Source organism: Peromyscus leucopus, chromosome 8b (genome assembly GCF_004664715.2).
Source record: "Peromyscus leucopus breed LL Stock chromosome 8b, UCI_PerLeu_2.1, whole genome shotgun sequence".
Classification (NCBI taxonomy): Eukaryota; Metazoa; Chordata; class Mammalia; order Rodentia; family Cricetidae; genus Peromyscus; species Peromyscus leucopus.
Window position 1 is genome coordinate 52,995,483 of NC_051086.1, and position 27,277 is coordinate 53,022,759.

At 48.5% G+C, this 27,277-nt stretch overlaps 1 protein-coding gene across 1 annotated transcript; it reads left to right on the forward strand.

The window, feature by feature from the left end:
• Positions 1–6,220: 6,220 nt before the first annotated feature.
• Positions 6,221–10,564, forward strand: LOC114693248 (asialoglycoprotein receptor 1). Its single transcript, XM_028869567.2, has 9 exons — positions 6,221–6,388; positions 6,807–6,895; positions 7,886–8,002; positions 8,128–8,223; positions 8,306–8,377; positions 9,370–9,456; positions 9,700–9,851; positions 9,932–10,038; positions 10,141–10,564. Exons 2-9 carry the CDS (start codon positions 6,826–6,828, stop codon positions 10,295–10,297), a joined length of 858 nt encoding a protein of 285 aa, XP_028725400.1. The 5' UTR covers positions 6,221–6,388; positions 6,807–6,825; the 3' UTR covers positions 10,298–10,564.
• Positions 10,565–27,277: the final 16,713 nt, after the last annotated feature.

The window sequence follows — 27,277 nt, forward strand, 5'->3', positions numbered from 1 at the left end:
TAGCCGAGCAAAGCCTGTATGTTCTAAAGTACCCAACAGGCCCTGGGATGGCCTGGAAGCGAGGCATGCTGCTGTTGCCCCGCATCAGGTCACCCAGTGTATCGCTAGCCCATAAAAAGATCAAAAATCCAATTATGGAGGTTTACATCTGTAATCCCAGTACTTGGGAAGCTGAAGCTGGAGAATTGGGCGTTCAGGGTTAGCCTAGGCTACACAGCCTGAGCTGCAGAATGAAGCTTCCTTAAAAGGTGAAACAAAATGCAACAAAACCAAAAAGCAGTTTCTGCTCCAGGTTGGCCCATCAAAGCCGGGGCTGCAGAGAGGGACCTTTCTTCGTTATATTCATGGGGTTGTGGACAGAATCTTTACAGGAGTTTGCTGGTGAGGGAAGCTATAGGAATAGTTATCGTTGGATTTCTTTTTTTTTTTTTTTTTTTTTTTTTTTCGAGACCGTTGGATTTCTTTATGCTCCATCTCTACAGGAAAAGATTTGCGGTACCTTTGCAAATACTGTGGGTAGAAAAACAGAAATGTGACCCTAAGGGCTGGAGAAATGCAGCTGGGCGTAGAACCCCAGCACTTGACCGATAGGCTGCCTGATGCCACCACTGTGGTGCCATCCCCATGTCTGATTGTCAGAGACCCCTGAGGAGAAGGCTGAGGTGGGGGCTCCCTGAGAGTTGTTAGATCCTTGACAATTGCAAAAGGGAAGTTTCTGGAGCCATTCCTGAGCAAAGATGAGAAATAGATGCAAAAGACCAACCTAAGAAGCCAGGCAGTGGTGGCGCATGCCTTCATTCACAGCACTCGGGAGGCAGAGGCAGGAGGATCTCTGAGTTTGAGGCCAGCCTGGTCTACAGAGTGAGTTCCAGGACAGCTAGGGCTACACAGAGAAACCCTGTCTCAAAAAACAAAAAAGCCAGATGATGGTGGTGCACACCTTTAATTCCAGCATTCAGGAGGCAGAGGCAGGCGGATCTCTGTGAGTTCAAGGCCAGCCTGGGCTACAGAGCGGGTTCCAGGACAGCCAGGACTATTATATAGAGAAACTTTGTCTCAGGAAAATGAGACAAAACAAAACAACAACAAAAGGCTAGCCTAGGAGAAGTGATTCTGGGGAAGACATGTCCTCCAACAATCAAGTCAGATCTCTAGAGTACTGTTGCATAAACCTGTGACTCTAGATTGCCCAGTATATTATTCGTGCAGATCCTGCCTCACAAGACTCATCCTTCCAAGTCTGAGGGTGGAGGACCCAGGGGTCTACATGTCTGGAAAGCTCCCCTTGGTTCTGACATCCTGTTGGGTAGAAAGACACTGCTTCAGAGGGTAGTTTTCAGATCATTCTCTTAGCAGGGGTTCTGTGCAGGATGAGGCAGGGTGAGGCTGCCTTTAGTTTCCAGCATGGGCCAATAGGAGTAATCAAGGAGCTGAGGAGGGTGTGCTAAGGCGGTGGGGCTGCGTCCCAGGAGTTGAGGAGCGGTTACCTAGAAGGGTGGGTTATCCAGTTTTGTTCTTTATTACTCAGGCTGGCTTCAAACTTGTCATCCCGCTACAGCCTTCTGAGTGCTGGGATTACGAGTGTGCACCTCCACACCAGGCTCAAGTGCTACATTCTTTTTTTTTTTTTTTTTTTTTTTTTTGTTTTGTTTTTTGAGACAGGGTTTCTCTGTGTAGCTTTGCGTCTTTCCTGGAACTCTCTTTGGAGACCAGGCTGGCCTTGAACTCACAAAGATCCACCTGGCTCTGCCTCCCGAGTGCTGGGATTAAAGGCATGCGCCACCACTGCCCGGCCAAAAGCTACATTCTTATCACTACTTTTAATTAAAAATAAATTCCCTGTGTGTGTGTGTGTGTGTGTGTGTGTGTGTGTGTGTGTGTGTGTGTCTATGAGAGTGTATGCCACATTCATGTGGATGCTCCAGGAGGCCGGAAGAGAGTGTTGGGTGGTCCCCTGGAACTGGAGTTACAGGTGGTTGTGAGCTGCCCAGTGTAGGTGCTGGGAACCAAACTCGGGTCCTCTGGAAGAGCAATGAGTACTCTTGACTACTGATCCCTCTCTACAGCCCTTAGTTTTGTTTTTTTGTTTATTTTTTCCCTTTCCAATTGCTTCTTACATTTATTATGTGTGTGTGCGCGTGCACATGCGTGTACCACGCTAGCACATGCGTGCATACCCCAGGGTGCTTGGAGGTCAGAGGCTAACCTGGAAGAGAAGATTTTCTTCCTGCCATGTGAATTCCAAGGATCGAACTCAGGTTTTCAGGCTTGGTGGCAAGTCTCTTTACCTGCCACCTCACTGGCTATTATTGTTTTATTATTTTGAGAGGCAGGGTCTCAGGTTCCCAACCTGGCCTCAAACTATGCAGGCAAGGATGACCTTGAACTCCTGATTCTTCTGCCTCCACCCTCCAAGTGTTGGGGTTAGAGGCATCCACCATCTTGCCTGTCTTGCATTATTTTGGAATGATGTGAGTGATCTGTGTACCTGACAGATAACACACATCTAGATGTGTTAAACAGTTAAGACTGTTTCCTCTTCCTCCCACACATCTGAGGGAGTGTGGTTAGCAGTGTGGAGTGTCTTATTCTAAGTCTACAGAGAATGCTTTCCTGCTGTCCCCCCACTTTGCATTGGGGTTTAAGCCCAGGGCCACAGGCGGGGCAAACACTGTACTACTGAACTATGTCCTCAGCCCCTCTGGCCCCTTGAGGCAAATTAAAAACATGCTTTTGAGATAGGGTCTTTCTATTCTGTAGCTCTCTGGCTTTCCTGGAACCCATTATGTAGACCAGGCTGGTCTTGAACTCAGAGATCCACCTGCTTCTGCCTCCCGAGTGCTGGGATTGAAGGTGTGCACCATCGCCGCCCGGCCCTTCTGGCCTTATTAATCTCCTCCCAGTACACCTCTGCTGCTGCTTCCGCTTCCGCCTCCTGAGTGCTGCAGTTGAAGGCGCGCACCATCATTTTTGGCATCACATTGAAAATGTTTAAATTCAATATCTGGATGTGTGGGGCTGGAGAGACGGCTCAGAGGTTGGGAGCACTGATCGCTTTTGCAGAGGACCCGGGTTCAATTCCCAGCACCCACACGGAGGCTCACACACATCTGTAATCCTACATCCAGGAGATCCAACTGGCATACACGTGGTGTACACGCATGCAGGCAAACCATTCATACACTCAGTAAAATACATTTAAAAATAAAAATTGTATATGTGTGAGTGTTTTGTCTGTGTGTGTGTCTGTGCGTTATGTGTCCGCCAGGTGCCCTCGGAGGCCAGGAGATGGTGTCAGGCCCCGGAGCTGGAATTACACATGGCTGTGAGCCGCCATGTGGGTGCTGTGAATCAAACCCAGGACCTCTGGAAGATCAGCCAGTCCTCTTAACTACTGAGCCATCTCCCCAGCTCCAGAAGGCAGAGAAGAGCCCTGGACTCCCAAATTGACTTGGCAAATCCTGGCTTCCCTTTCCTCACCACCCTCTTTGTGTCTTTCATCAAATCCTCGTTGGAGCTTTTTTGGTTCCAGTTTATGTTCTAAATACAGAGACGGCAACGTCCCTGGTTTCAGGGAACTTGGGATCTATCAGTGGGGATAGAAAAAAAAAAAAGAGAGAGAGAACAGATGCAGATAAGTTAAAGTGATGAGTGCTATTAAGTAAGTACAGTGACTGTTGGGCATCTGTTTAGGCGGGCGGTTGGTGGCAACATGCCTGGTAGATCTCTGAGTTCGAAGCCAGCCTGGTCTACAGAGTGGGTTCCAGGACAGAGAAGACTACATAGAGAAACTGTGTTCAAAAGTACAAACACCTGTCTCAGGCTGGTTCAGGTGTGCGCCTCCCTTGGAGCAACACTGTGTTGAGTCATAAATGATGGTAAAGACAGCGGAGGAGTGTGTCAAGGAGAGCAGCAGCAAAGGGGTTAAGTTTGGAAGATTGGGGGACGGAGGAGGGCACTGGGGTGTAGCAGGGGGCAGAGATCAGCAGGATCTGGCTCATAGGCCTTTGCATGCTTTCTGTCAGAGGGCCTGGGGAGGTGGCTCAGTGGGAAAAGGTGCTTGTTCTCAAGGCTGACGACTCGAGTTCAAATCCTTACGTGGGACCCACATGGTGGGAGGAAAGGTCAGAGGACATGGTTGTCCTCTGACCTCCGCATGCACACACCGCACGCAAAAAAGAAATACACGGCCGAAGGGTGGCAGATGAGGGCTTCTTCCCTCACACTTCACCCTCAACCCTTTCTTCAAGATCCTACCATCCCAAAGGCTGACCACTCCGAGTCTCTATATCTCAAGTATATCTACAACCCGACTACTGCATTTTTTCTTCCGTGAGACAGCCTTTTTTTAATGCTAATTTAATATTTATAATATCAACAACAACATCCATGTACAGGTTATATAATTACATTATTAAGAATGTATTTATCTAAATAGAAATCTATTGGAAAGGGATGAAAAGCTACACACACACTTCCACACATCCACACACACACACATCCACATATCCATACATCCACACATCCACACACATCCATACATCCACACATCCACACACATTCACACATCCACACATATCCACACATCTACACATCAACACACATCCACACACATCCACACATCCACATATCCACATACATCCACACACATCCACACATCAACACACATCCACATATCTACACATCCACACATCCAAATATATCCACACATCCACACACATCCACAATCCACACACATCCACAATCCACACACATCTACACATCCACACGCATCCACAAGCCACACCTACACTTATTTACACATGCACATACATATGTGTGCATGAGCGTGTGTGCATACACACCCACACACACACACACACACACACACTCAACACTAGTCCAATACTACTCTCTTAGGGCATGGCTCTAGGGTACAGATTTCAAAATGCCTTCTTCCAGCACAACCTGCAAATAGAAAGATGCAAAAATCTCAAGTTTACAGCATTTGCAGTTTTACAAGCCAATGCTAAGGTGTGTCACCACATCCAGAGACCAAGACACTAGGTGCATCCTCACCCCTACACCCCTCTCCCTCACCTCTACAGCCCACCTTGCTCCCTGCCGGTTGCTACCTCTGTGAGTGTAACTACTATTCAGACTGGATCTGTGTCTGCTTGTTTGCCAGAATAAACTAGATCATAAGTGGCAAAATCAGAGAGTGTTAAATTAATGGCCCAATTTTCACCAAAATCACTGGCAGCAAGCCTAGCCCATGTAAACATGAGGATTTTTAGGACACAGACAAACAAGGACACACAGAGCAGTTGCATTTATGTAAGCGATGCCTTCCTGAATAGCTCATAGGATCTAGACGGCCGCAGTCGGAGTCCAGTTCTCTCTAACGTGGGGCCTGTGGATATTTTTAATGTTGCTCACTTTCCAAGCTAGAGGCCGAGTTCTGGCAGGCCTCTCTGAAGCCCTCAGGACTGTGAGGGGCCACGTTTAAGCATCTCTGGGGACTTGGGGACCTAGTGTGTGGACCAGCTGGAAACCCTGTTCTGGGTAAAGTGCTGGAGGCAGTGTACAGGGCTGCTCATGTTTTAGTTTGCGCTCTTCGGTGCAGTATGGCAGGAAGGCAAGCTCTTGCCTTTCAGGGCCTCAGCTTTCTTGCCTGCAGAATGGGTTGTTCTCTGGGGACGAGAAAGGTTGAAGTCCTGTGGCAGAATCATGGATTTCTGGGCTCCAATCCCAGAGAAGAACTGCTCCTCATGGCCCCTCCATGCTGCTTGGAGGACCATAGGGGAGTGAGCGGGTCAGGCTAGGGCTGGGGAGCCTGGAGCTGAGCCCCTAAGAATCTACAGCTTGCAACTATAATGCCAAGGTCGCAGGGCAGGATTGGGCAAGATCAGTTGGTACCTCTGATCCTGGTCAGGGATATTTGGAGATACGGACAATTCTGGGAAATTCAGCACTGAAAGGGGGAGGGCCCTGAGAGGGAACAGCAGAGGCACCCTGGCTTTTTTAGGACTGTCTCCCCCCACAAAAATGTAAAGAGTATTGAAGCGGGGCATAATGTGAACGTGTGTGTGTGTGTGTGTGTGTGTGTGTGTGTGTGTGTGTGTGTGTGACTCCCCTTCTCTGAGAAATAGCATAGAGGTCACCCATGCCCTCCTTCTCCCCAAACACATCCCTAGTTCCAAATCTATTTCCACCTCTGTTTAAGGTCCAAAGTCCTGGCATTGGTGATGCCAGGTTCAGCGTGCTCAGACACACAGCCAGACAGACACGCAGGGCCCTTGGATGGACCCTGTCCCTTCCCCTCCCATCGTCCAGGGTGGTCCACCTGATTCTTCAGCCTTCAGTCCCCTCCTTAGCCTGGGCTCTTTGTGGTGTTGAGGGACCTTCAGTAAGTAAAGCAGGGCGAGAAAATGACAGGCAAGTGAGAGTGGGTGGAGGGGTCCTGAACACGCGAGTTCACAGACAGCGTGGGCGCGCACAAGTGTGTGTGAATGTGTGTGTGTGTGTAAGTGGGAGAGCATAGATTTTTCTTAGGATGTACTCTTGGCTGGCCTGAAACTAACTATGTAGACCAAGCTGGCCTTGAACTCAGAGATCCACTGGCGTATGCTTCTTGAGTGCTGGGATTAAGAGCATACACCACCATGCCCAGCCAGGGGATAGATCTTTGGATGCCAGGCTTGGGAGCAGAGGGAGGGAGAAGGAAGGTGCTGTTCTTCTGAGGTCACCCAGTCGGATGTAGAAGGGATCGATTGGAGTTCTGGGCCTGTTCGCCCCAACCCCGGCTCTAAACTTGGCTCCCCTAGGCCCAGCCCCAGCGCTATCATGACAAAGGATTATCAAGACTTCCAGCACCTGGACAATGAGGAGAATGACCATCATCAACTCCGGAGAGGTGAGGGGTGCTCCTCGCTGGAAGGATCCATGGCTCTGTCCCTCGACTCAGCTCCTGTTTCCCCTGGTGACTCCTAGTTCTGTCCCAAACACTCAGACAACAGTGGCTGAGTCACGCTTGCTGGGGAGGTGGGTACAGGGCACAGTGTCAGAATCCTTCTTAGTGACAGTTACCCCAGCTTCCTCAAAGTATCACTCACTTCTCAAAACCCCAGACAGAGGGTGGATCCGAGACTCTGGGCCTGCGGAAGGCTGGGGAATGAATTTGTTGCCAGTCTCTTCTGAAGTTAGGTCCCTTGTTCTCTTCAGTTTTGACAGTGTGTATGTGGCAGTGGTGGTGGGGTGACCAGGATCAGCTTGATCCCAGGGGCTAGGTTGAGGACCCTGGGAGAGAGCGTTGAGAGTCTCTGCTCGGATGGAAGAGGAAACATCCTGCATCTAAAACAAACCCATCATCTCCTCACTTCTTTGTCCTCTGAACAGGGACGGTTGTGTAAGCAGAACAAGCTCAGAGCTCTTGGGGTGTCCGGGGTGGCCAGTGTGCGAGGAGGAAGGAGTACTGGGGAGGAAGAAAGGGAGAAGGCGCCACACTCCAACTGACAGGACTGAGTGTCATTTTCTCGCCAACCGAGAGAGATCCGCCTTCTCTCCCTGCAGCCAAAGATGCACAGGAGAGGAAGAAACCCACCTTTCCCCGCATATTGGTGGAGCAAGACTGTCTGTAATGACAGTGTCATGCCACGAGGTGGCAGCAGAGGTTCAGGGCCCCCGCAATGCTAGGGGCAGGTCAAAGTTTTGCACTTCTGAGATGACCCCCTTTCTTCCCCATCTTAGGCTGCTTCCGGCCCCACAGGGTTGCCCACGGCCCACATTTCTTAATGTATATGGTTTCTCTTAGTTTATTGGAGAGCTCAGCCTGCGCTCTTCCTAGGACCCCGGGATCGACACGGGGTTGGCCCGGGTCGTGAACTCCTGACTCCTTCTCTTGCAGGGCCGCCTCCCTCCCCGTCGCTCTGGCGTCGCCTCTGCTCTGAATCCCGCCTCCTCCTGGTGTCCGTGGGCCTCAGCCTCCTGTTGCTGGTGGTTGTCTGTGTGATCGCATCCCAAAGTGGGTGGCCAGGGCTGGGCAGAGAAAGGGGGCCGCTTCGGGTGTGTGTGAGGGAGCGATGGACGGACGCGGTGGTGGGTGGACGCAGACAACTTGTTTTTTCACACCCGCATCCTCTCGCCTAGACTCCCAACTGCGGGGCGATCTGCTGTCTCTAAGGCAGAATCTCAGCAACTTCACTGTGAGCACTGAGGACCAGGTCAAGGCCCTGAGCACCCAGGGTGAGGGGGCCCAGGTCTGGGGCCTGGGGCGGGGCCGAGGGGTGGTACTACTGTCCGGACACTGAACGAGAGTCTTCTCTAGGGGGTAGTGTGGGAAGAAAGATGAAGCTGCTGGAGTCACAGCTGGAGAAACAGCAGAAGGATCTGAGTGAAGGTGTGTGGGGGTGAGGGGTGGGGGAGGAGGAGGGAGGGGGGGAGAGGTGAGGAGAGGGAGGGGGAGGTCAGGATGAGGAGGGGGAGAGGTGAGGGGTGAGACAGAGGGAGAGGGGGGAGAGGTGAGGGGTGAGAGAGAGGGAGGGGAGGTCAGGATGAGGAGGGGGAGAGGTGAGGGGTGAGAGAGAGGGAGGGGGAGGTCAGGATGAGGAGGGGGAGAGGTGAGGGGTGAGAGAGAGGGAGGGGGAGGTCAGGATGAGGAGGGGGAGAGGTGAGGGGTGAGAGAGAGGGAGGGGGGAGAGGGAGGGGGGGGGAGGGGGGGGAGGTCAGGATGAGGAGGGGGAGAGGTGAGGGGTGAGAGAGAGGGAGGGGGAGGCAGGATGAGGAGGGGGAGAGGTGAGGGGTGGGGGAGAGGGAGGGGGAGGTCAGGATGAGGAGGAGGAGAGGTGAGGAGTGAGAGAGAGGGAGGGGGAGGTCAGGATGAGGAGGGGGAGAGGTGAGAGAGAGGGAGGGGGAGGTCAGGATGAGGAGGGGAGAGGTGAGGGGTGAGACAGAGGGAGGGGAGGTCAGGATGAGGAGGGGGAGAGGTGAGGGGGAGAGAGAGGGAGGGGAGGTCAGGATGAGGAGGGGAGAGGTGAGGGGGAGAGAGAGGGAGGGGGAGGTCAGGATGAGGAGGGGGAGAGGTGAGGGTGAGAGAGGGAGGGGGAGGTCAGGATGAGGAGGAGGGAGAGGTGAGGGGTGAGAGAGAGGGAGGGGGAGGTCAGGATGAGGAGGGGGAGAGGTGAGGGGTGAGAGAGAGGGAGGGGGAGGTCAGGATGAGGAGGGGGAGAGGTGAGGGGGGAGGGGGGAGAACTGAGGGTGAGGGGAGGGGTCGGGCGTGGGGGAGGGGTCGGTTTCTCAGCCCAGGTCAAAGCTTTGGCCAGAGGGTCTGTGATGACCGGTTGTTCCCCAATGTCCCTTCCCCTCTGTCCCTTCTGTCCTCTGCCACCCCAGATCACTCCAGCTTGCTGCTGCACGTGAAGCACTTGGTGTCTGACCTGCGAAGTCTGAGCTGTCAGATGGCTGCACTTCAGGGCAACGGTGAGGGGCGGGGCGACGGCGAGGGGCGGGGCGGCGGCGAGGGGCGGGGCGACGGTGAGGGGCGGGGCGGCGGCGAGGGGCGGGGCGGCGGCGAGGGGCGGGGCGGCGGCGAGGGGCGGGCGGCGGCGAGGGGCGGGGCGGCGAGGGGCGGGGCGGGGCGGCGGCGAGGGGCGGGGCCACCAGCCCCACAGTCTTGACACCCCCACCCTCGGTAGCATCTCAGCCCTTCACCCCCCACCTCAGGCTCGGAAAGGACCTGTTGCCCCATCAACTGGGTGGAGTTCGAAGGCAGCTGCTACTGGTTCTCCAGCTCTTCGAGGTCCTGGATTGAGGCTGACAAGTACTGCCAGCTGGAGAATGCCCACCTGGTGGTGGTGACCTCCTGGGACGAGCAGGTGAGGAGGCCCTGCGGTGCGTTCTTCTGGGACGCTGGACGGCGGAAGGAAGAGGTCACCAGCTCTGTTTCTTTCCTCAGAGATTTGTCCAGCGCCACATGGGACCTACAAACACTTGGATTGGCCTAACTGACCATAATGGGCCCTGGAGATGGGTGGATGGGACCAACTACGAGGCAAGCTTCAAGTGAGTGTATGCCTTGCGGGTGGGGGGCACCCAGCTTTCCCAGCCGGTGTTCCCACGGCTAGAGATCTTCCGGGAATGTGACTGAGAGTCTTTTGTCTGTAGGAACTGGAAACCAGAGCAGCCAGATAACTGGTTTGGGCATGGGCTTGGAGGAGGCGAGGACTGTGCCCACATCACCGTTGATGGCCCCTGGAATGATGATGTCTGCAGGAGGCCCTACCGCTGGGTCTGCGAGACAGAGTTGGACAAGACCCCTTAGGAGCCTCCCTCCCCTTAATTTATTTCTTTAGTGCCTCGAGCTGCTGAGGTTTGGAATTGGGAGATCCTACCAAGGGGTCTCCACCTCCTTGGGAATTTTCGTCTAGGATTTTAAGGGCAGGGTAAAGAACGGTGTTTGAGGAACATGACATGATGCCTGATGAGGTGGGGTTATTGGAACGCTATGACGCTTTGTGCGCCATGCAGCTTACTACTGTCAACTTTTTTTTTTTTAAGAGTAAAAAGAAGAGAAGTATACTTAACTGTCCCTGAGCTGCCTGGTCATTGGGATTAGGAACCAGGAGTGGGTTGGCTAGCTTTGGGAAGGCCTCGGGCCAGCAGTGGTGCTGGGGAAACAGGATGGCTTTGGACTGCTGCCTGGTTAGCAGCGTGGCTTTGCGAAGTCCAGGTATGGCAGCTTGAGGAAGTTTTTCTGTCCTTGAGTCTCAGTTGGGAGATAGAATGATTCTGGCAGGACCCGTAGAGAGCCACAGACCCCCCAGCGTTGTGTGCCAGAGACCTGGAATGAAATACACTGGCCTGTTGTGTTCATCACAACATCGTAGATTGAACAAGTGTGGTGAATACACAACTCAGGGTCACAAACACAGGAGGACAGAGCATTAGTATTAGCATATTCAACAACCAAGGACGGAGTGAGGGCAGATCAGTACAGACACCTCATAGACACGGAATTATTAACAAAACTGGGCAAAATGTTTGCCCATAAATAGCACCAAAATATAAGAAATTATATACATACATACATATATACACACATATATGTATATACACATACACATATATGTATATATACATAAGTGTACATATACATGTCTATGTAAATGAAGTAATAGATATGTGTTCTTTTTACAAATGCATTGTAGAAAAGTAATATTTTTCCTCTACAGAAAAGATTGGCAAATCTGACAACTAAAATTAGAAACAGGCAACAGACTTGGGCAAAATAGTTGCAACACTTATAACGAGTAATTAATATCCAGACTATAAAGAACTACAAAATCACAAGAGAAAAGCTCAACAGAGAAGTGTGAAAAGAGACTGTAGTAAACATCTGTCACTTCTGTTTGAGGGAATTCTTTCCCTTGTTCACAAGCAGCCAGAAGGCTACCACCCCCTTCCCCTTGTCTCTCTGATGTAGCTGCGTGAGGGCCTGTGCTAGAGACGTTGCCCAGTCAGACCTTTCGATAAGGAAATTGTCTTGAGTATATGACACAAATTTGAAGTAATAGTTGCTGTATGTGAATCATGTTTAAAATATTTAAAAGGGTTATAGAGAAGGCTAATCAGTTAAGAAAGTATATTGCTCTTCCGGAGGTCCCAAATTGGATTCCGGGCAACCATAACAGCCTGTAACTTCAGCTCCAGGGGATCTGACACCTCTGGTCTCTGAAGGCACCCACACACACATTACATACACTCACACAGACATACACACTTTCACATGTTAAAAATAAAACAAAAAAAAATTTTTTTTGAGACAGGGTTTCTCTGTGTAGCCCTGGCTATCCTAGAACTTGTTCTGTAGACCAGATTGGTCTTCAGCTCACAGAGATCCACCTGCCTCTGCCTCCCGAGTGCTGGGATTAAAGGCGTGCGCACCACTGCCCGGCAAAATAAATTTTAAGAAATAATTTTTAAGAATGTATGTGTAACATGCAAACTGAAAAATAACCATACAGTTTAAGTCCATCTACATAACCATAAAAACAGAAAAGAAAAGAGAACCCCTAAACATCAGCAAGTGGGAAATTCCATAATGGAAATATGCAGAGGCTTCATGATTTATCATGGGATGACCTCATCTGATAAACTCATTGCGAACCATAAGAGCATTTTGCTTGTGTGCACATATGTTGTTATGCGTGGAGACCATAGGTTGATGTTGAGTGTCCTTCTCAATCACTCTCTACCTTATTATTTTTGAGGTAGGGTCTCTCCTGAACCTGGAGCTCACAGATCTGTCTAGACTGGCTGGCCAGCCAAGTCCCAGGGATCCCCCAGTTTCTGCCTTCCCATTGCTGGGATTATTGTCAAGCAATGCTATGCCTGGGTTATTATTATTTTTCTCATGGGTGCTGGGATCAAACTCAGCTCCTAATGTGTCTGTGGCATGCACCTCACTGAGCCAGCGTCCCTCGGCTGGCACATGCATTTATAACGCACCCTATCTCCTGATCATCAGAATTTACTATACACAAGCGATACGTGGTTGTCTCTCCTTCTGATATGTGGCTGACTGTGTGCGCTGACTCTGTCGCTGTCTGGCATTACAAAGGAGGACCGTAAGCCAAACAAACCCTTCGTTCCTCAAGTTGCTTTTCGTCAGTATTTTATCACAGCAATAGAGAAGCCAACTAGAACAGGGATCATACGGCATATTGCTTGTCCAGGAAAATATTTCAATTCAAAAATCCACAGTACGGATCTGCCACATGCGTGCTGTGTTTCCAGCATTTGTAAGGTAGAAAAATCAGGTCAATCCCCCTTGAGTTAGGTGCATTTCTGTAGCTGACACTAACCACCCTGATACTCCCTCTGCTGCCCGGAGCAGCCTCATCAGAAAACCTCCACTGATCGCGCTAACTCTTCCCAGACACCCGTCTTCATTCTCTTCATTACCTGAAACCAACTGTGGTTTGGGGTGTGAAATTGACACCGGCTTAGACTTGGGGTGGGGCAAACGGAGGGGGCGGGGCTATAGAGCTGGGCGTGTGTGCCGCCGGCCCTGGGTGTGTTTAAGATGGTAAGACACCAGAGGACGAAGAAGTACGCGGCGGCGATAGCCGCTGGGTTACACAGCCGGGGACGCGTGAGTGTGCACGGCTTGCCAGCATGTGGGCAGGAGCGTCAGGGAGAGGAAATCATGTTCATCCTGGTTTTGATCCCCCACCTCTGGTTCTCTGGGGTACAAAAGAGCCATATTTTGTCTGTTGTATCTGTTGTGGTCCCTTGGTCTAGGACTCTGCCTTACCTGGAGCACCATAGAGCTTCCTTCTCTAAGTCAGGCTGAGCCTCCTCGACATGGCCACTGGATGCAGGCAGGGCAAGAGGGAAACATGAAGAGTCAGAATCCAGAGAGTGGAGCCCGAGGGAAGGAGTTGAGGGAGTGGTTTCTTAGGAGCTGGAGAAGCCTGTGAGCTGGGAAGGAGGAGAGCGAAATGGGAGGGCATTATCCAGTTGCAGCCAGTGTTGGGCACCAGAGGCGATCCTTGAGCACCTCCTGAGCATACAGCACTGCTGACCTAAGAGGGGAATGACTGGAGGGTTTACCCATCTGTCCCTGCTCTCCACAGCCATTAACTCCAGGTAGCTTTGCATCGTACTTACGCTGGCTGAGCTGGCTCCAAATGGCCCCAGAGAAAGTTCTGGAGCAGAATGTGTAATTCAAGCTTTCAGTGGGAAATCGTCAGTACAACAAGCTGCTCAACTTACCTGAGAGTGTCCATCTCTGGCTGTGGTAGAAATCAGTGGATCAAGTGGATGTGAGGGGAGGCACCAGAGACTTATGGTCCACATACCAAAACTCCGGTAGGAAGGGGAGGCACCAGAGACGTCTGCTATGGTCCACATACTAAAACCCTGGTAAGAAGGACAGAGATGCTTAACAGCAACTCAAACATAAGACAGGGAAGAGTGACCTCAAGAAATGTGCAAAACATCCCCAAATCCACCAAAGCTTTTCAGAGATCATAAATGTACTTGAATATAGCAGCTGATTCTTGGGGAGGTCACTCTTCCCTGTTTAGTTGATGAAGTCAAGATAATTCCGATCAAAATCCATGAGCCATGCTTTTGTCTTTTTATAAAAAAATTGACAAAATAAGTCTAAATTTATCTGGAAGAATAAACACGTTTGAAGTAGATGGCAGGAAAGTTTAAAAAAGAACAGCTAAGAAAACTTATCATCCCAGAACTTAAAATCTATTGTCAAGTGGTGTAATTAAAATGCACTTGGCATGGGTACAGGAACAGGAGATGAGTCAAGGATGCCGGACACGGTTCAGAGCTGGAGCCAGGGACGAAAAGAATCCAGGGACGAGCAGCCTGAGCGAAGAAGGGAGAAGATGGTGGATCACTGTGGGGCCTCCGGGCAAGGGTGCAGGCTGGCCTTCTGTCCAAACAGGGCCTGGTGCTCTGCTGGTTCTCCATGTATTCACTCTGCCCTTGCAGGTCGTCTGCCTCCTCCTGTCTGTGGTGGCTTAGCTTCTTTGCTCTTCATGTGACATCCTTATACCACCCCTAAGTCTATATAGCTCTATAGTTAGCTATCATCTCTCCTGTTTCTTTTCTCTTCTCTCTCTCTCTCTCTCTCTCTCTCTCTCTCTCTCTCTCTCTTGCTCCGTCCTCACAAATGACTAAGAAGGGTCTGGTTGGGTCACCTGATAGTGTAGTAATAAACCGGAGCCAAGGGTCTTGTCTTGGTTGCCACGGCAACTGTGGGAAGAAGGGCAAGAAATATGTAGGTGCTGCAATGTGTAGGGGTTGGAGGTGAGGGAGAACAAATAAGAGTTAAGTATTGTCACACCTAGGGCCCCAGACAAATCCAGTGGTTAACCAAGAGCTTCACATCAGAGACCCAGAGACAGGGCAAACTGCTATGAGACATTTGATCCAATACACTGATCTCATCATTTTTTCTTTAAGGATTTATGTAGGTGGAAGTTTCTGTCCCACCAGCAACTCCCATATACCCAGCAGCTGCAATTGACTCAAGGTTTTTTTTTTTTTAAAGATTTATTTATTTATTTATTTATTTATTTATTTATTTATTTATTTATTTATTATGTGTACAGAAGAGGGCGCCAGATCTCATTACAGATGGTTGTGAGCCACCATGTGGTTGCTGGGAATTGAACTCAGGACCTCTGGAAGAGTAGTCGGTGCTCTTAACCACTGAGCCATCTCTCCAGCCCCTGACTCCAAGGTTTAATATTAATTATAAATGCTTAGCTGGTAGCTCGGGCTTATTACTATTACTAACTAGCTCTTACACTTAAATTAACCCATAATTCTTATCTCTGTTTAGCCACATAGCTTGGTACCTTTTCTCAGTATGACATTATCATCTTGCTTTCTCTGTGTCTGACTGGCAATTCTTGACTCTGCCCTTCCTCTTCCCAGCATTCTTAGTTTGCTCACCCCACCTATACTTCCTGCCTGGCTACTGGCCAATCAGTGTTTTATTAAACCAATTTGCATGACAAATCTTTATAGTGTACAAGAGGATTATTCCACAGCATTTCTCTCTTTTTGTCTAATTAAAAAGGAAAGTTTTAGCTTTAACATAGTAAGATTATATATAACAAAATAGTTATTAAATAAGAATTATAGTAACACTATCTAATCCATTTGCATTTGGCAAAATTAGAGAAAATACTTATTTATCTATCTTATTTTGGTGAGTCCAAAGTGTTGTACCTAATTTACTTTCTATCTTAATTTGCATTACCAACCCAAAACTATCTTTTTATGTCTCTCAACCTTATATACTAAAGTAAACACCTCTTTTGTGAGTGTCTTTTCTGAATTCGTTAAAAAGGAAAACTATAACTACAATTATCTAGTCTTCTACTTCATCAGAGACCCAGTAAACAGGAAATGTAGAGCAAACAACTTCCAAAAGTAAGAAATGATAGAAACAGCTGGCTGCCTGGACAGTCACCCAAGATTCCTCTGCAATGCTGGGATCCACTTCAGCTACAGCTAGAATATCTGTCCCCAAGGTGAAGACTGTCCACCTTGCCTTGGCAAAGTTTTTCACTCACTTTCTTTTCTTTCCTGTTGTCCAATTTGAACAGCATACTGTCATCAGTCAAGTAAGGGCACTTTCTTGCTAGTGCTAGCTTTTTGCCATAAAGAAAAAACTCCATATGTAGTTTCTTCTATGCAACATCTTCTCTAATAAGATTGGTGCTGCAGCAGACTGTCTCACTCATAACAAAGAACCTTATGTTATTAAACAAATTAAATCATATTCAATAGATCTCTGATAGTTGTTGAAGACACCTGTCTATCTAAAATATATTATGTTGACTTAAAACATACCTAACATGACTACCAGGTTGATTGTAATAGGTGACTAATTACAACCTTTATTGTCCTAAATAGTTTATAATATAACTTTCACGATAGAAATTTACATTACATTGTTATATTACTTTAGGTACATACCTTAACAAGATAGAAACATGTACAGCATGTTGTAACCTTAAATTTTATAATAAAAAAAAAAACCATATCATATATAATATTACTATATTGCATACATATATACAGTACACACTACCTTTACATTCTATCATCTATCTATATACATTTTTTGGAATGAGATCCATGATCTAATCTTATTTGTTCAGCTTTTTTCTTGACTAATATCCATAACAACAGGGTTTCTCTGTGTAGCTTTGGAGCTTATTGTGGAACTCACTCTGTAGACCAGGCTGGCCTTGGAACTCACAGAGATCCACCTGGCTCTGCCTCTCCAGTGCTGGCATTAAAGGCGTGTGCGCCGCCGCCGCCACTCACCACCCGGCATTAAAACTATATATTTATTTTTTATGGCTGTCTATACCTTCTCTTTTTTCTCCCAAGCCTACATACATTTTTAAACACACCGTGAACCATATAGAGTTTTTTTCTGAATCTGTCTTTAGATTTATTTATTTATTATGCATTTTTATATGGGTGTTTTGCCTGCATGTATGTCTGTGCACTACATGTAAGCAGTGCCTACAGAGACCAGAAGAGGGCATCAGATCCACTTGAACTGGAGTTACAGACAGTTGTGGGCCACCATGTGAGTGCTGGGAATCAAATCTTAGTCCTCTGTAAGCACAGCCGCTGAACCCCTGACCCATCTCTCCAGGTCCCCCTCGTCGCTTTTATTTTTTACCTTGATAATGGTAATAATTTACCACCCCCATCACAAGATTTCATTATGTAGCCCAGGCAGGCTTTGAATTTACAATCCTCCTGCCTCAACCTCCCCAGAGCTGAGATTACAGGCATTCACCACACTTGGCCAGTAACTTAATTGTAATAAATTATCTTTCCCAACTCCAAGCCCTGGCATGATACTTTTCAGGCATTCTAGTTCGAAGGTTATAATTCTTATTAACTAGACTGAAAAAAAAAAAACCCCACAGGTACAGAGGCACTCTGGCCCTTTCCTGGAGGACCTGAGGTCTCTTTCTGTCCTCACCCCAATTCATTGGTTTTACAGTAGAGAAACCCTTCAGAACAGACACTGACTGTGTATCCTGCACGGTGGACATCCCGCGGGCACTGATGTAGTGCCCCTGAGTGGTTAGCTCATCCCGACCCTTCAGTGGTGTGTCCATGTCAGTTAGTTCCCTACAGCTCTTCCTGCTGAATATAATACCTCCTGTACACCCATTCCCTGAGCACATGTCATTCTATATTCAGAATTTTCAATTATAGTGCTTATGCTGCCATTTTTGACAGGAACATAATAACAGGTAGAACTAGCTCTCTTTCTGTAATGTAGCACCAACTGAAAAGAGAGCCGACTCCCAGATACCAAAATATTTCATACCTGAAGGCGCTTTGTCTTTTCCTCCCAGCCTGGAATAACAAGGCACTGAGGGGTTGTGATTTCTTTTTCAAATCGGAGGTTTGGGACCAACTTTGAGGGTCCAACCATCATCCATAATGAGCCCTCTACAATGTTCTCAGAAGTTCTTGAGAACCTGAGGAGTCACAGGGAGGCAGAAGCTCTCCTGGTTCCTCATGTCGCTGAGAGCGTACCAGGGCCTCGTTAGTTAACGTGACAACAGATGTCCTTACATTTGTCGCTGGGTGAGGGAAGGCTGGGGAGAAGAGATTGGCAATGCCTGAGATGGATGACAGACACTGCTGTTTGGGGAAAACCCAACTGGACCCTAACTCCTGCCCCTACTCCATCGTAGCCCAGCCCAAGTGCTGAAGAGAGATGGAGACAAAGATGAGCAAACACAAGCCAGGCAGTGGTGGTGCACGCCTCTAATCCCAGCCCTGAGGAAGCAGAGGCAGGCGGATCTCTGTGAGTTCAAGGCCAGCCTGGTCTACAGAGTGACTTCCAGGACAGACACAGAGAAATTCTGTCTTGGAAAAAAAAATCACCAGCCACTGAAACATTCTCCCACTCTCCTCAGAAGCAGTATTACCTCCTCAGTTTGCTTTTGATCTCTTCAGTTGCTTCGAGAGCTTTTTAACTCTTCATACCTTTTTGTACCCACTTCCCATCAGCTTTGCTGTGATCGGTATGGTTTGTCAACAGAAGAAGGAAAGCTACAACTAATCAATCAAATAACCACCGAATAACCCCCCCCCCCACGCACCAAGAGATTCCAAAGAAACAGACCTCTGCGTGGACGCTGTAGCTAACTTTCTCGCCTCTTGAAACACAAAACAGGTGCTCTCTGGAGACACCTCCAACCCACAACGACTGACCACGTTAGACATTTGGGCCGAAGGTCCAGGTCCCTGTTTGAACGTGGCTTTTGTTCAGATCGGCAAGGTCCAGGAATCACAAGCTCCCTTGCGGTTTCTCTGGCCGGACACAGGCATTTGAGGGAGCTTGCCTCTGGGTTGGACCAGTTAGGTTTCCTAGCATAAGCATTTCGACCATTGGATTTATGGCTTCTAAAGGGACTAGAACGGAAGCCAAACACAGGTGAGTTTATTGAATTTAATAGGGGGGAATCCTTTGATTTCTGGGCCTGAAAATTCTGGCTCTGTAGGCAACAGTGTGTAGAGCATCCATAGGCCAGCAGCGGCCTCTCGAAGGGGCTGTCTCCCTCCAGGCACAGTTGACTGGCTGTTCCAATAGTGACTGCCAAGCGGCTTCGGGGTGAAAGGCACACACGAGATCGGTGAATTCCATGCATTTGAGCCCAAATGCTGTTCTTGTTTTACTGTAAAATTAGTTGTCTGCTGGGGAGCAACTACATACAGTAGGATGGTAGGGCTGGAGAGATGGCTCGTGGGTCGGATAAACCCAGGGCGGGAAATCAAAACAGAAGCCAGGGGATGGGACACAGCTGAGGAGAGGGCCACACGACTGGGTTCAGTTCCCAGCAACCATGCCAAGCGGTTCACAACTGCCTGTAACTCCAGCTCCAGAGGGCATCTGACACATCTGGCCTCTACATGCACCTGCACACACACACACACACACACACACACACACACACACACGCGCACACACAGAAGTAAAAAAGCTCTATGACAGTAAACGGGACTTCTGGGAGCTCGTGCTGACAGAAACATGACAGGCAGGCAAAGAGTTGTGGTGACTAAGGAATGAACTTGGATGTCGGATCCTCCAGGAAATTCAGTGTCATTAACCTGCGCCAGATGGGTGACTGGCTGCTCTTCATCAGGCCTGTCTGTCTTATCGAATGACTCAAAATGGGCATCGGTCAAGGGGCCAGAAGTGCTGTCAAGGGCGACCTGCTGAGAACATGCACACAGATACTTGGCTTTGGTCAGACCAAGGGAAGTGTCACAGTCAGAGACACTCCGCTGTGGGTTATGCCAGAGTGTCTGAATGTGGCCCAGGAAGACAACAGGAGATCTAGGCTGAGCTCCACAGTGGGAGGATTTACTACAGATGCTGAGAGAGGTTCGGCTGGACGTGTGTGTGATGTCAGCTCCGTAACTCTCAGGAGAGGAAGGGCTCCGTGGGCTACACAGCTCTTCCTGCCCACTCTGGGTGTTTGTGGCTGGAGACATCAGGACTGGCCTTCCTGAGGTGCAGAATGTTACCTCCTTATTCAAAGGCTAAGAGGACAAATACCAGCATTATAAGAGTCAGTGAGAGAATAACCACCTGTATTTGGGAGTGGGGGATTGGTTAATGAATGTAAAAAGTGACAATATATGCGTTTGTGGGGAGGGTGGTGTCTCTGTGACCTCCACAGCCTTCAGAATGACGAGCCACAGGAAGTAAGAAGGCAGTTCTGAGCAGCTTTATTGGTAACAGCCAGAACCTGGAAACAACCTAGATGCTTGTCAACTGGAGAATGGATAATGAAAATGTGGTACATTTACACAAAGGAGTATTACTCAGCTGTTAAAAACAATGACATCAGGAAATTTGCAGGCAAATGGATGGAACTGGAAAAAATCATCCTGAGTGAGGTAACCCAGACCCAGAAAAACAGACATGGCATGTGCTCTGTAGTAAGCTTTCTTGTTGGACTGTCTTTGGAGCCCCAGCCCCCAAATACAACACAGAGACTTATTTATTAATTATGAAGGCTTGGTCTTAGCTCAGGCTTTTCCCCAACTAGCTCTTATAACTTAAACTGTTTTTATTAGTCTACATTCTGCCACACGGCTTTCACCTTTCCTCAGTACTGCAATCCGACTTACACCAAGTCTGCTGGCTAAATCCCCTCGCTTAGATTCCTCCTCTTCCTCTCTCTAGCCATTGACCATTCAGCTCCTTTTTAAACCAATCAGAAGGCACCCTGGCAAAGACACATCTTCACAGTGGACAAATATTCTGCAACAGTACTCTTAAGTGACTATTATCTTAAGTGGATTACCATGCTACAATCCACAGACCCAGAGGGACGAGGTCACAAGGAGGCCCAAGGCAGGACTCATGGATCTCCCTGGCAAGGGGAAATAGGAATCTCCTGGTTGGACTGGGGGTTGGAGGGCATGGGAACGTGAGGGATCTAGTTGGGTGGGGGGGTGGGGGGAGGGGACAGTGTTGAGAAAGATGACTGGGCTTTGTGGAGTTGGGTAGAAGCTGGATGCAAGGGAAACTTCCAGAAGCCTACAAGGATGGCCCGAGCTAAGACTCCTGGCAGCAATGGATGTACAGCCTGACTGGCCATCCCCTGTGATAGGATTGGTGACTACCCTGAGTCAGAGAGCCTTCATCCAGTGACTGATGGAGGCAGACTCAGAGACCCATGGCCAAACATTGGGCTGAGCTTGGGGAGGCCTGCTGAGAGGGAGGAGGGATTGTAGGAAACAGGGGGGTCAGGAACATAGTAGAAAGCCCCACAGAAACCACTAGCCTGGCTCATGGGAACTCACAGAGTCTGAACCAACAAACAAGGAGCCTGCATGGGACTGACCTAGGCCCTCTGCATACATGTGACACTTGTGTAGCTTGGTCTGTATGTGGGACTCCTGGCAAGGAAGCAGGGACTGTCCCTGGTGCTTTGACCGGCTCTTGGGAACCTCATGCTGGACGCCATCAGGACAGGATGACAGGACGACAGTCCAGAGAAGAGAGCCTTCAGAGGATATTCCGCAAGAGAAAGGGATCTTTGACTTTTAGAAGTTTTGGGAGTGTTGGTGAGAAGCTCTACACCTCATGATTTAGTCTGGGCTAGCCCACACAGTAAAGGAGCTCAGAGGAGCCAGGTACACTGCTCAGGACTCTAGCTGAAGCGGCAGGGAAGTGGCATCTGGCCTCCTATGACCAGAGTCTTACAGGGACACGCCTATCATCTAAAAGATTCTTATTTCAGAATTCCCATCAGATTAATTAGATTCCTCTTTTGCAAGACTGTAGAGTTGGCCAAGGAGGCCAGCACAATAGGAAGGTCCTTTCTCTCCATTTCAACTCCCATGTGGAGCGAGGGGCGGCAACGAGCCGACTGCCTGACCATTTTGAAGGAACTTTTGAAAGGTTGTTTTTAAAAATATATTATTTTAAGTCAGGTGTGGTGCCATGAGTCTTTGACTCTAGCATTAGGGAGGCTGAGGCAGGAGAATCCCTGTGAGTCTAGCCTGTTCTACATTGCCAGTTCTAGGCCAGCCAGGGCTACACAGTGAGACTATGTCTCAGAAAAATAAATTTCTAAAGTGACTTAGTTCCACTCCCACTAACGATTCTCTGCAGTTTTTAGGTTGCTCTGTGCTGGATGGATTCCATCCCTCCAGTCACCATGGAGTCTGCATTCCATCATTCAGAGAGCAAGCAAAGCCTTCCTCTCAAACAAGCGTTCAGTGTTTTGTTTCCAGGGCAGAGGAGCAGGCAGCTTTACTTTGATTGGGTTTTGTAGGTCCTTGGTCTTCGAGATCCATCCGCCATGCCCAGGGTGGAAGACTTCATTGCCAAGGGCAACTATTCTGTCCCCAGTTGTCTTCCTGGCAGGCTTACACTTCCTGCTCTTGTGAAAGAAAACAGCTCATACTCACCTGGAAGCCAAAGAGAATTCTTTAAAACTCAATTTACAGAACACTTTGATCTAACAACTGGATTAGTTTTTCTTGGATACTAGTTAGAAACATAATAAAATCTCCGTGTCCTTCAGCTAAAGGTCGTTTCCCGTTGAACAATAAAGTATGTTGTTCAAGGGAGGCACTAAATCCTTAAGCAAACAAATCCCTCAGGTACACTGGTTAATTGTATTTTTATTGCAAACATTTAATGACCTGAAAAAAACATAGCGTTATACTCTCACTGGTGAAATAAAAATAAATTTGTTTTAGGAACAAATGACCTCTCCATTAACAGCACTTTCTGGGTTTGAGAAGTATGAGAAATATAGAAAAACAAATTGTGGTGGGCTCAGCAGTTAAGAGCACTTGTTGCTCTTGCAGAGACCCAGGTTCAATTGCCAGCACCTACATGGCAGCTCACAACCATCTGTATACAGCTCTGACTCAAGTTCAGACTCTTCTGAACTCGGAGGGCACCAGGCATGGATGTGGTGCACAGACATACATGCAGGCAAAACACTCACTAAAATAGTGAATATATGTGTTTACGTTACATTTAATTATTACCGTGTATGTGTGTGTGTGTGTGTGTGTGTGTGTGTGTGTGTGCACGCCAGTGCATGTGCACATAAGAGGTCAGAAAGGTAAATACCCCCTGGAGTTGGAGTTACAGGCAATTGTGCGCTGCCCGATGTGAGTGATGGGAATTGAACTCTGGTCCTCTGTAATAATAGTATGTGCTCTTAATCACTGAGCCATCTCTCCAGCCTGTGAATAAATTTTTTTTTTTTAAACTTCACAAAAAACAAATGATGATGATATAAATGTAAGTTCTGGGATGGGGGAGACAGCAATCAGGTGGAGTGTAGGCCGGGACAAGAGGACCAGGGAACAGATAAGAACCAAATACAATGTAAGTAGGAAGACGTCATGGTGAAACACACTATTTTGTGTGTTAACTTAAAAAGTTAATTAAAAGAACAACAAATCCTCATAAATTCTATAGTAGAGGATCACTTAGAGAGACATTAGAGACAAGTCACCGGGGAAGCGATGTGCTTGGTGGAGTGGGGGAGAGACAGGAACCTCATATCCTCTCAATTTTGATTTAAACCTAAAAACTGTTCCAAAATATAAAGTTTCTTAAAAACAAAACACAGGGCCTAAGCAGTTGGTAAAGCTCCTGCCAGGCGAGCCTGAGGACCCGCGTCTGCATCCCTGGCAGGCACGTAAAACCCAGGCGTGGCTGCACACGTTTGTTATGCCAGCTCTGGGAGGCAGAGACGCGTGATCCCCGGAGTCTAGTCTTGCTGAGCTGCTGAGTTCCGGGTTAGGTGAGAGAGCCTGCCCCAGGAAATAAGGTGGAGACCCGCAGAGGAAGACACCCAACATTGGCCTTTGGCCTCGACACACACCTCTGCGAACACACACGCACACGCACACGCACACGCACACGCACGCACGCATGCACGCACGCACACACACGGAAGTAGAGATGTTGAAGATGAGGAGTTTAGGGTCAGTCTCAGCTGTCTGTTCCGGGCTAGCCTCGACTGCTCTAGAGCCTGTCACCAATGAACTAAATAAACTTCAAACCAAATCCTCAAATGTGCCGTGGTTCCCAAGGTAGATTGTGATTTTGCTCTTGTTTATTTTTTGGACCTGCGTTTTCATTTGTAGCTAATGTTTGTTATTATGAGGCACAATGTCATTCATTAAGCAGCGCTGTTTACCGTGTGAGAAAAGCCATGAGGCACAATGTAACCCACTCTAAGAGTTTAAGAGAAGGAACAGACGGGAGTGCTTAGGCCTATGGAAATGGTCCTGCAAGGAGGGAGGGGGAAGGGTCTACCACCTGCTTTTTATACCCCACCTCCACATGCACACATGGGCTTACGTAGCTACTCTGCACATGGGCATAGATTACGTGAACACGCAGCGCATGGATTACGTGGGACGTAAGGCCCCGGGGTGACTAAGCATCTTGCCAGCGCATGCGTAGTCATGTAGCTTGGTGAGTGGCCAGGAATTCCAACAATTAAGGCTATCTTGAAGGGCTCTAGCAGGCCTGAGCATGGCAAACATGGCTCTGGCAGGCCTTGCCCTTCCCCCATTCCCTCTGCTAAATCATAGATTATATTCCTAAAGCCAGCCACCAAGGTCTATTCCCTTATTTGGTCACTTCCTCCTCCTGAGGCTGACCACCAAGGTTTGAATGAAGTCCACAATCAAACGCCCCCTTTTGGCTACCCTAATTAACATGCCTAATCAAAACAAACCAACTCATCCTAACATGGGGTTTCCCTTTTTCCCTTTATAAATTGCCATTTGCCTATGGGCCACATCCGTCTCCTCTCTAGCCAGAGACAGCCCTTTGTCCCTCCAGGACAAATACCCCTTTCCCTTCTCCCTCTTCCTCTGTCTCCAGTCTTTGTCCTTTCTCCCCAACCTCTGTCCCTCTGGGGCAAATAAATCTCCTGTGTGCTGAGAACTTGGTCTTGGGGGGTCTTGTGTTGATGATGATCCTTTCAGCTATGTGGTTCAGTCTGGAGTTGAACATGTGATCCTCCTGCCTCTACCTACCAAGAGCTAGAGTTATAGATAGCTGCCACCACCTATAAAGTCTGGACTCAGATTAATTTAGCTGTATGTTTACAGGAAAAGTCTAAAGAAAACCAAGACAATAATTTTTTTTAGATTATTTTATTTTATGTGTGTGAGTGTTATTTTTGTCTGAATGTATGTGTATGCACCATAAGCATGCCCAGTGCCGTTGGAGGTCAGAAGAGGGCATCAGATCCCCAGGAACTGGAGTTTCAGGTGGTTGTGGGGCGCTGGGAACTGAACCTGGGTCGTCAGCAAGATCAAGCACTCCTAACCACCAAGCCTTCACTCCAGACCTAACCAAGACATTTCAAAAGACTGGACAGTTTTTTTTTTTGTTTGTTTGTTTCTTATGTTTTTGAGACAGTCTCACTATGTAGTTGTGGCTGGTCTGGAACTTGATATGTAGACCAGGCTGGCTTCAAACTCACAGCGATCCACCTGCCTCTGTCTCCCAAGTGCTGGGATTAAGGCATGCACCACCATGCCTGGCTCAAGACGACTAGGCATTTTAGCAGTGACGAAGAGTACCAGGATAGTAGAGATTAGGGCTCCCGAGAGGACCCAAGGATAGACCAGAAACAATGGGCATACACAGGGTCCTTGGCAGAGGAATCAGAGACCCCACCTCTCACAGATACTGTGGTGTTGGTGAGAAACCCTAACGATGGAGCCAGAACAGTGAAGCATTTGGGTTGGTTGCCAAGACAGCTGGCCATCACACAGGCAAGACTGGGCAGAAGTGATGAGGCATGGTGTCCAGGGTGGTAGGTTCAAGGCCAGGGAAGAAAAGGACATGATCTAGAGGGAATCTACTCTGGCACTGCCACCCTGCAGTCTCTTGGCCTAGACTGGAGGGAAGGATGATTCCATTCCAAGGGTGTGCAAGTATGGGGAGACCCAGGGATCAAACGGATGAGTCTCACTGAAGACACCTGTGCCTAGGTTGGGTTTTACTGAGACTCTGAAGTACAACATGGTGATGTCTGTTGTAGACCTGTGTTCAATTCCCAGCACCCACAAGGCAGCTCACAGCAGCTCACAACTGTCCCTTGGAAAAAGACTACTGATCCACTCATCTCTAGCTCACACACACACACACACACACACACACACAAAAAAAAAAAAAAAAAAATTAAAGAAAAGAGGAGGCCAGACAGTGGTGGTGCACACCTTTAATCCCAGCACTCGGGAGGCAGAGCCAGGAGGGTCTCTATGAGTTCGAGGCCAACCTGGTCTACAGAGTGAGTCCAAGACAGGCACCAAAACTACACAGAGAAACCCTGTCTCAAAGAAAAGAAAAGAGGAAACTCATTTACTGAAGGTCTGTTATGTACCCAATGTTTGACATACACTGCTTTAATTCTTACCATGACCTTATTGAGTAGACTAGATGACTCTGATTTTATGGATGAACAAACTGAATCTTACTGAGATTGACTTGAACAAGGTTATTCATCCGTACTACAGCAGCGACCATATTGGAAGTTTTTCTTTCCCTCTGCTCTGATGATAGCATCTGGGAGGAGAAGTGAGACATTGTTTTTCTGTTGCCCACATGATTAGCCTCACCAGCTTGGAGTATAATTGAGTGTATGTTTTTTTTTATATCCAAAGTTATTGTTTTAGTGATTATTAACTCAGATTAGTAGGAAGTTCATGGCCCCAGAGCTTGGAAGAACCGTGGAGATTTACAGTTTAAAAAGGCCAGAGCTGCCTCCAGATGCCCGGGATCTGGACCATCTAATGAGGCTGACAGTGGCTCCATTTGCTAGAGCAAACAGGCCCTGTTTGGCCTGCAGCTGCCCTGGCATGCTGTTTTGCTGTCTCTGAAGTTTCTCAGGCTTATCGAGAAAAAGAATGGATATCTACCCTTCATTCCCTGTTGCGGTAACGCCCGCGTTACCGATAACCGTTCACCTTGCCTGAGCGAAGGGCTGCGGATTAAAAAATAGAGACAAAAGACAGCGGGTCATCCGTACGATTGGATGTCGAATGCCGTTTATTGAAAGAGGGAAGAAACCTTAAATACGTACAGGCTTACAGCACAAATGGAGGAACCCCCGGAGGGCAGAAGTTCGCTGTCAATGGTCCACATTCCAGACCCAATGTTCTATATTATTGCATCTAAGTAGTTAACGCCCAAAATGCAGGATACACA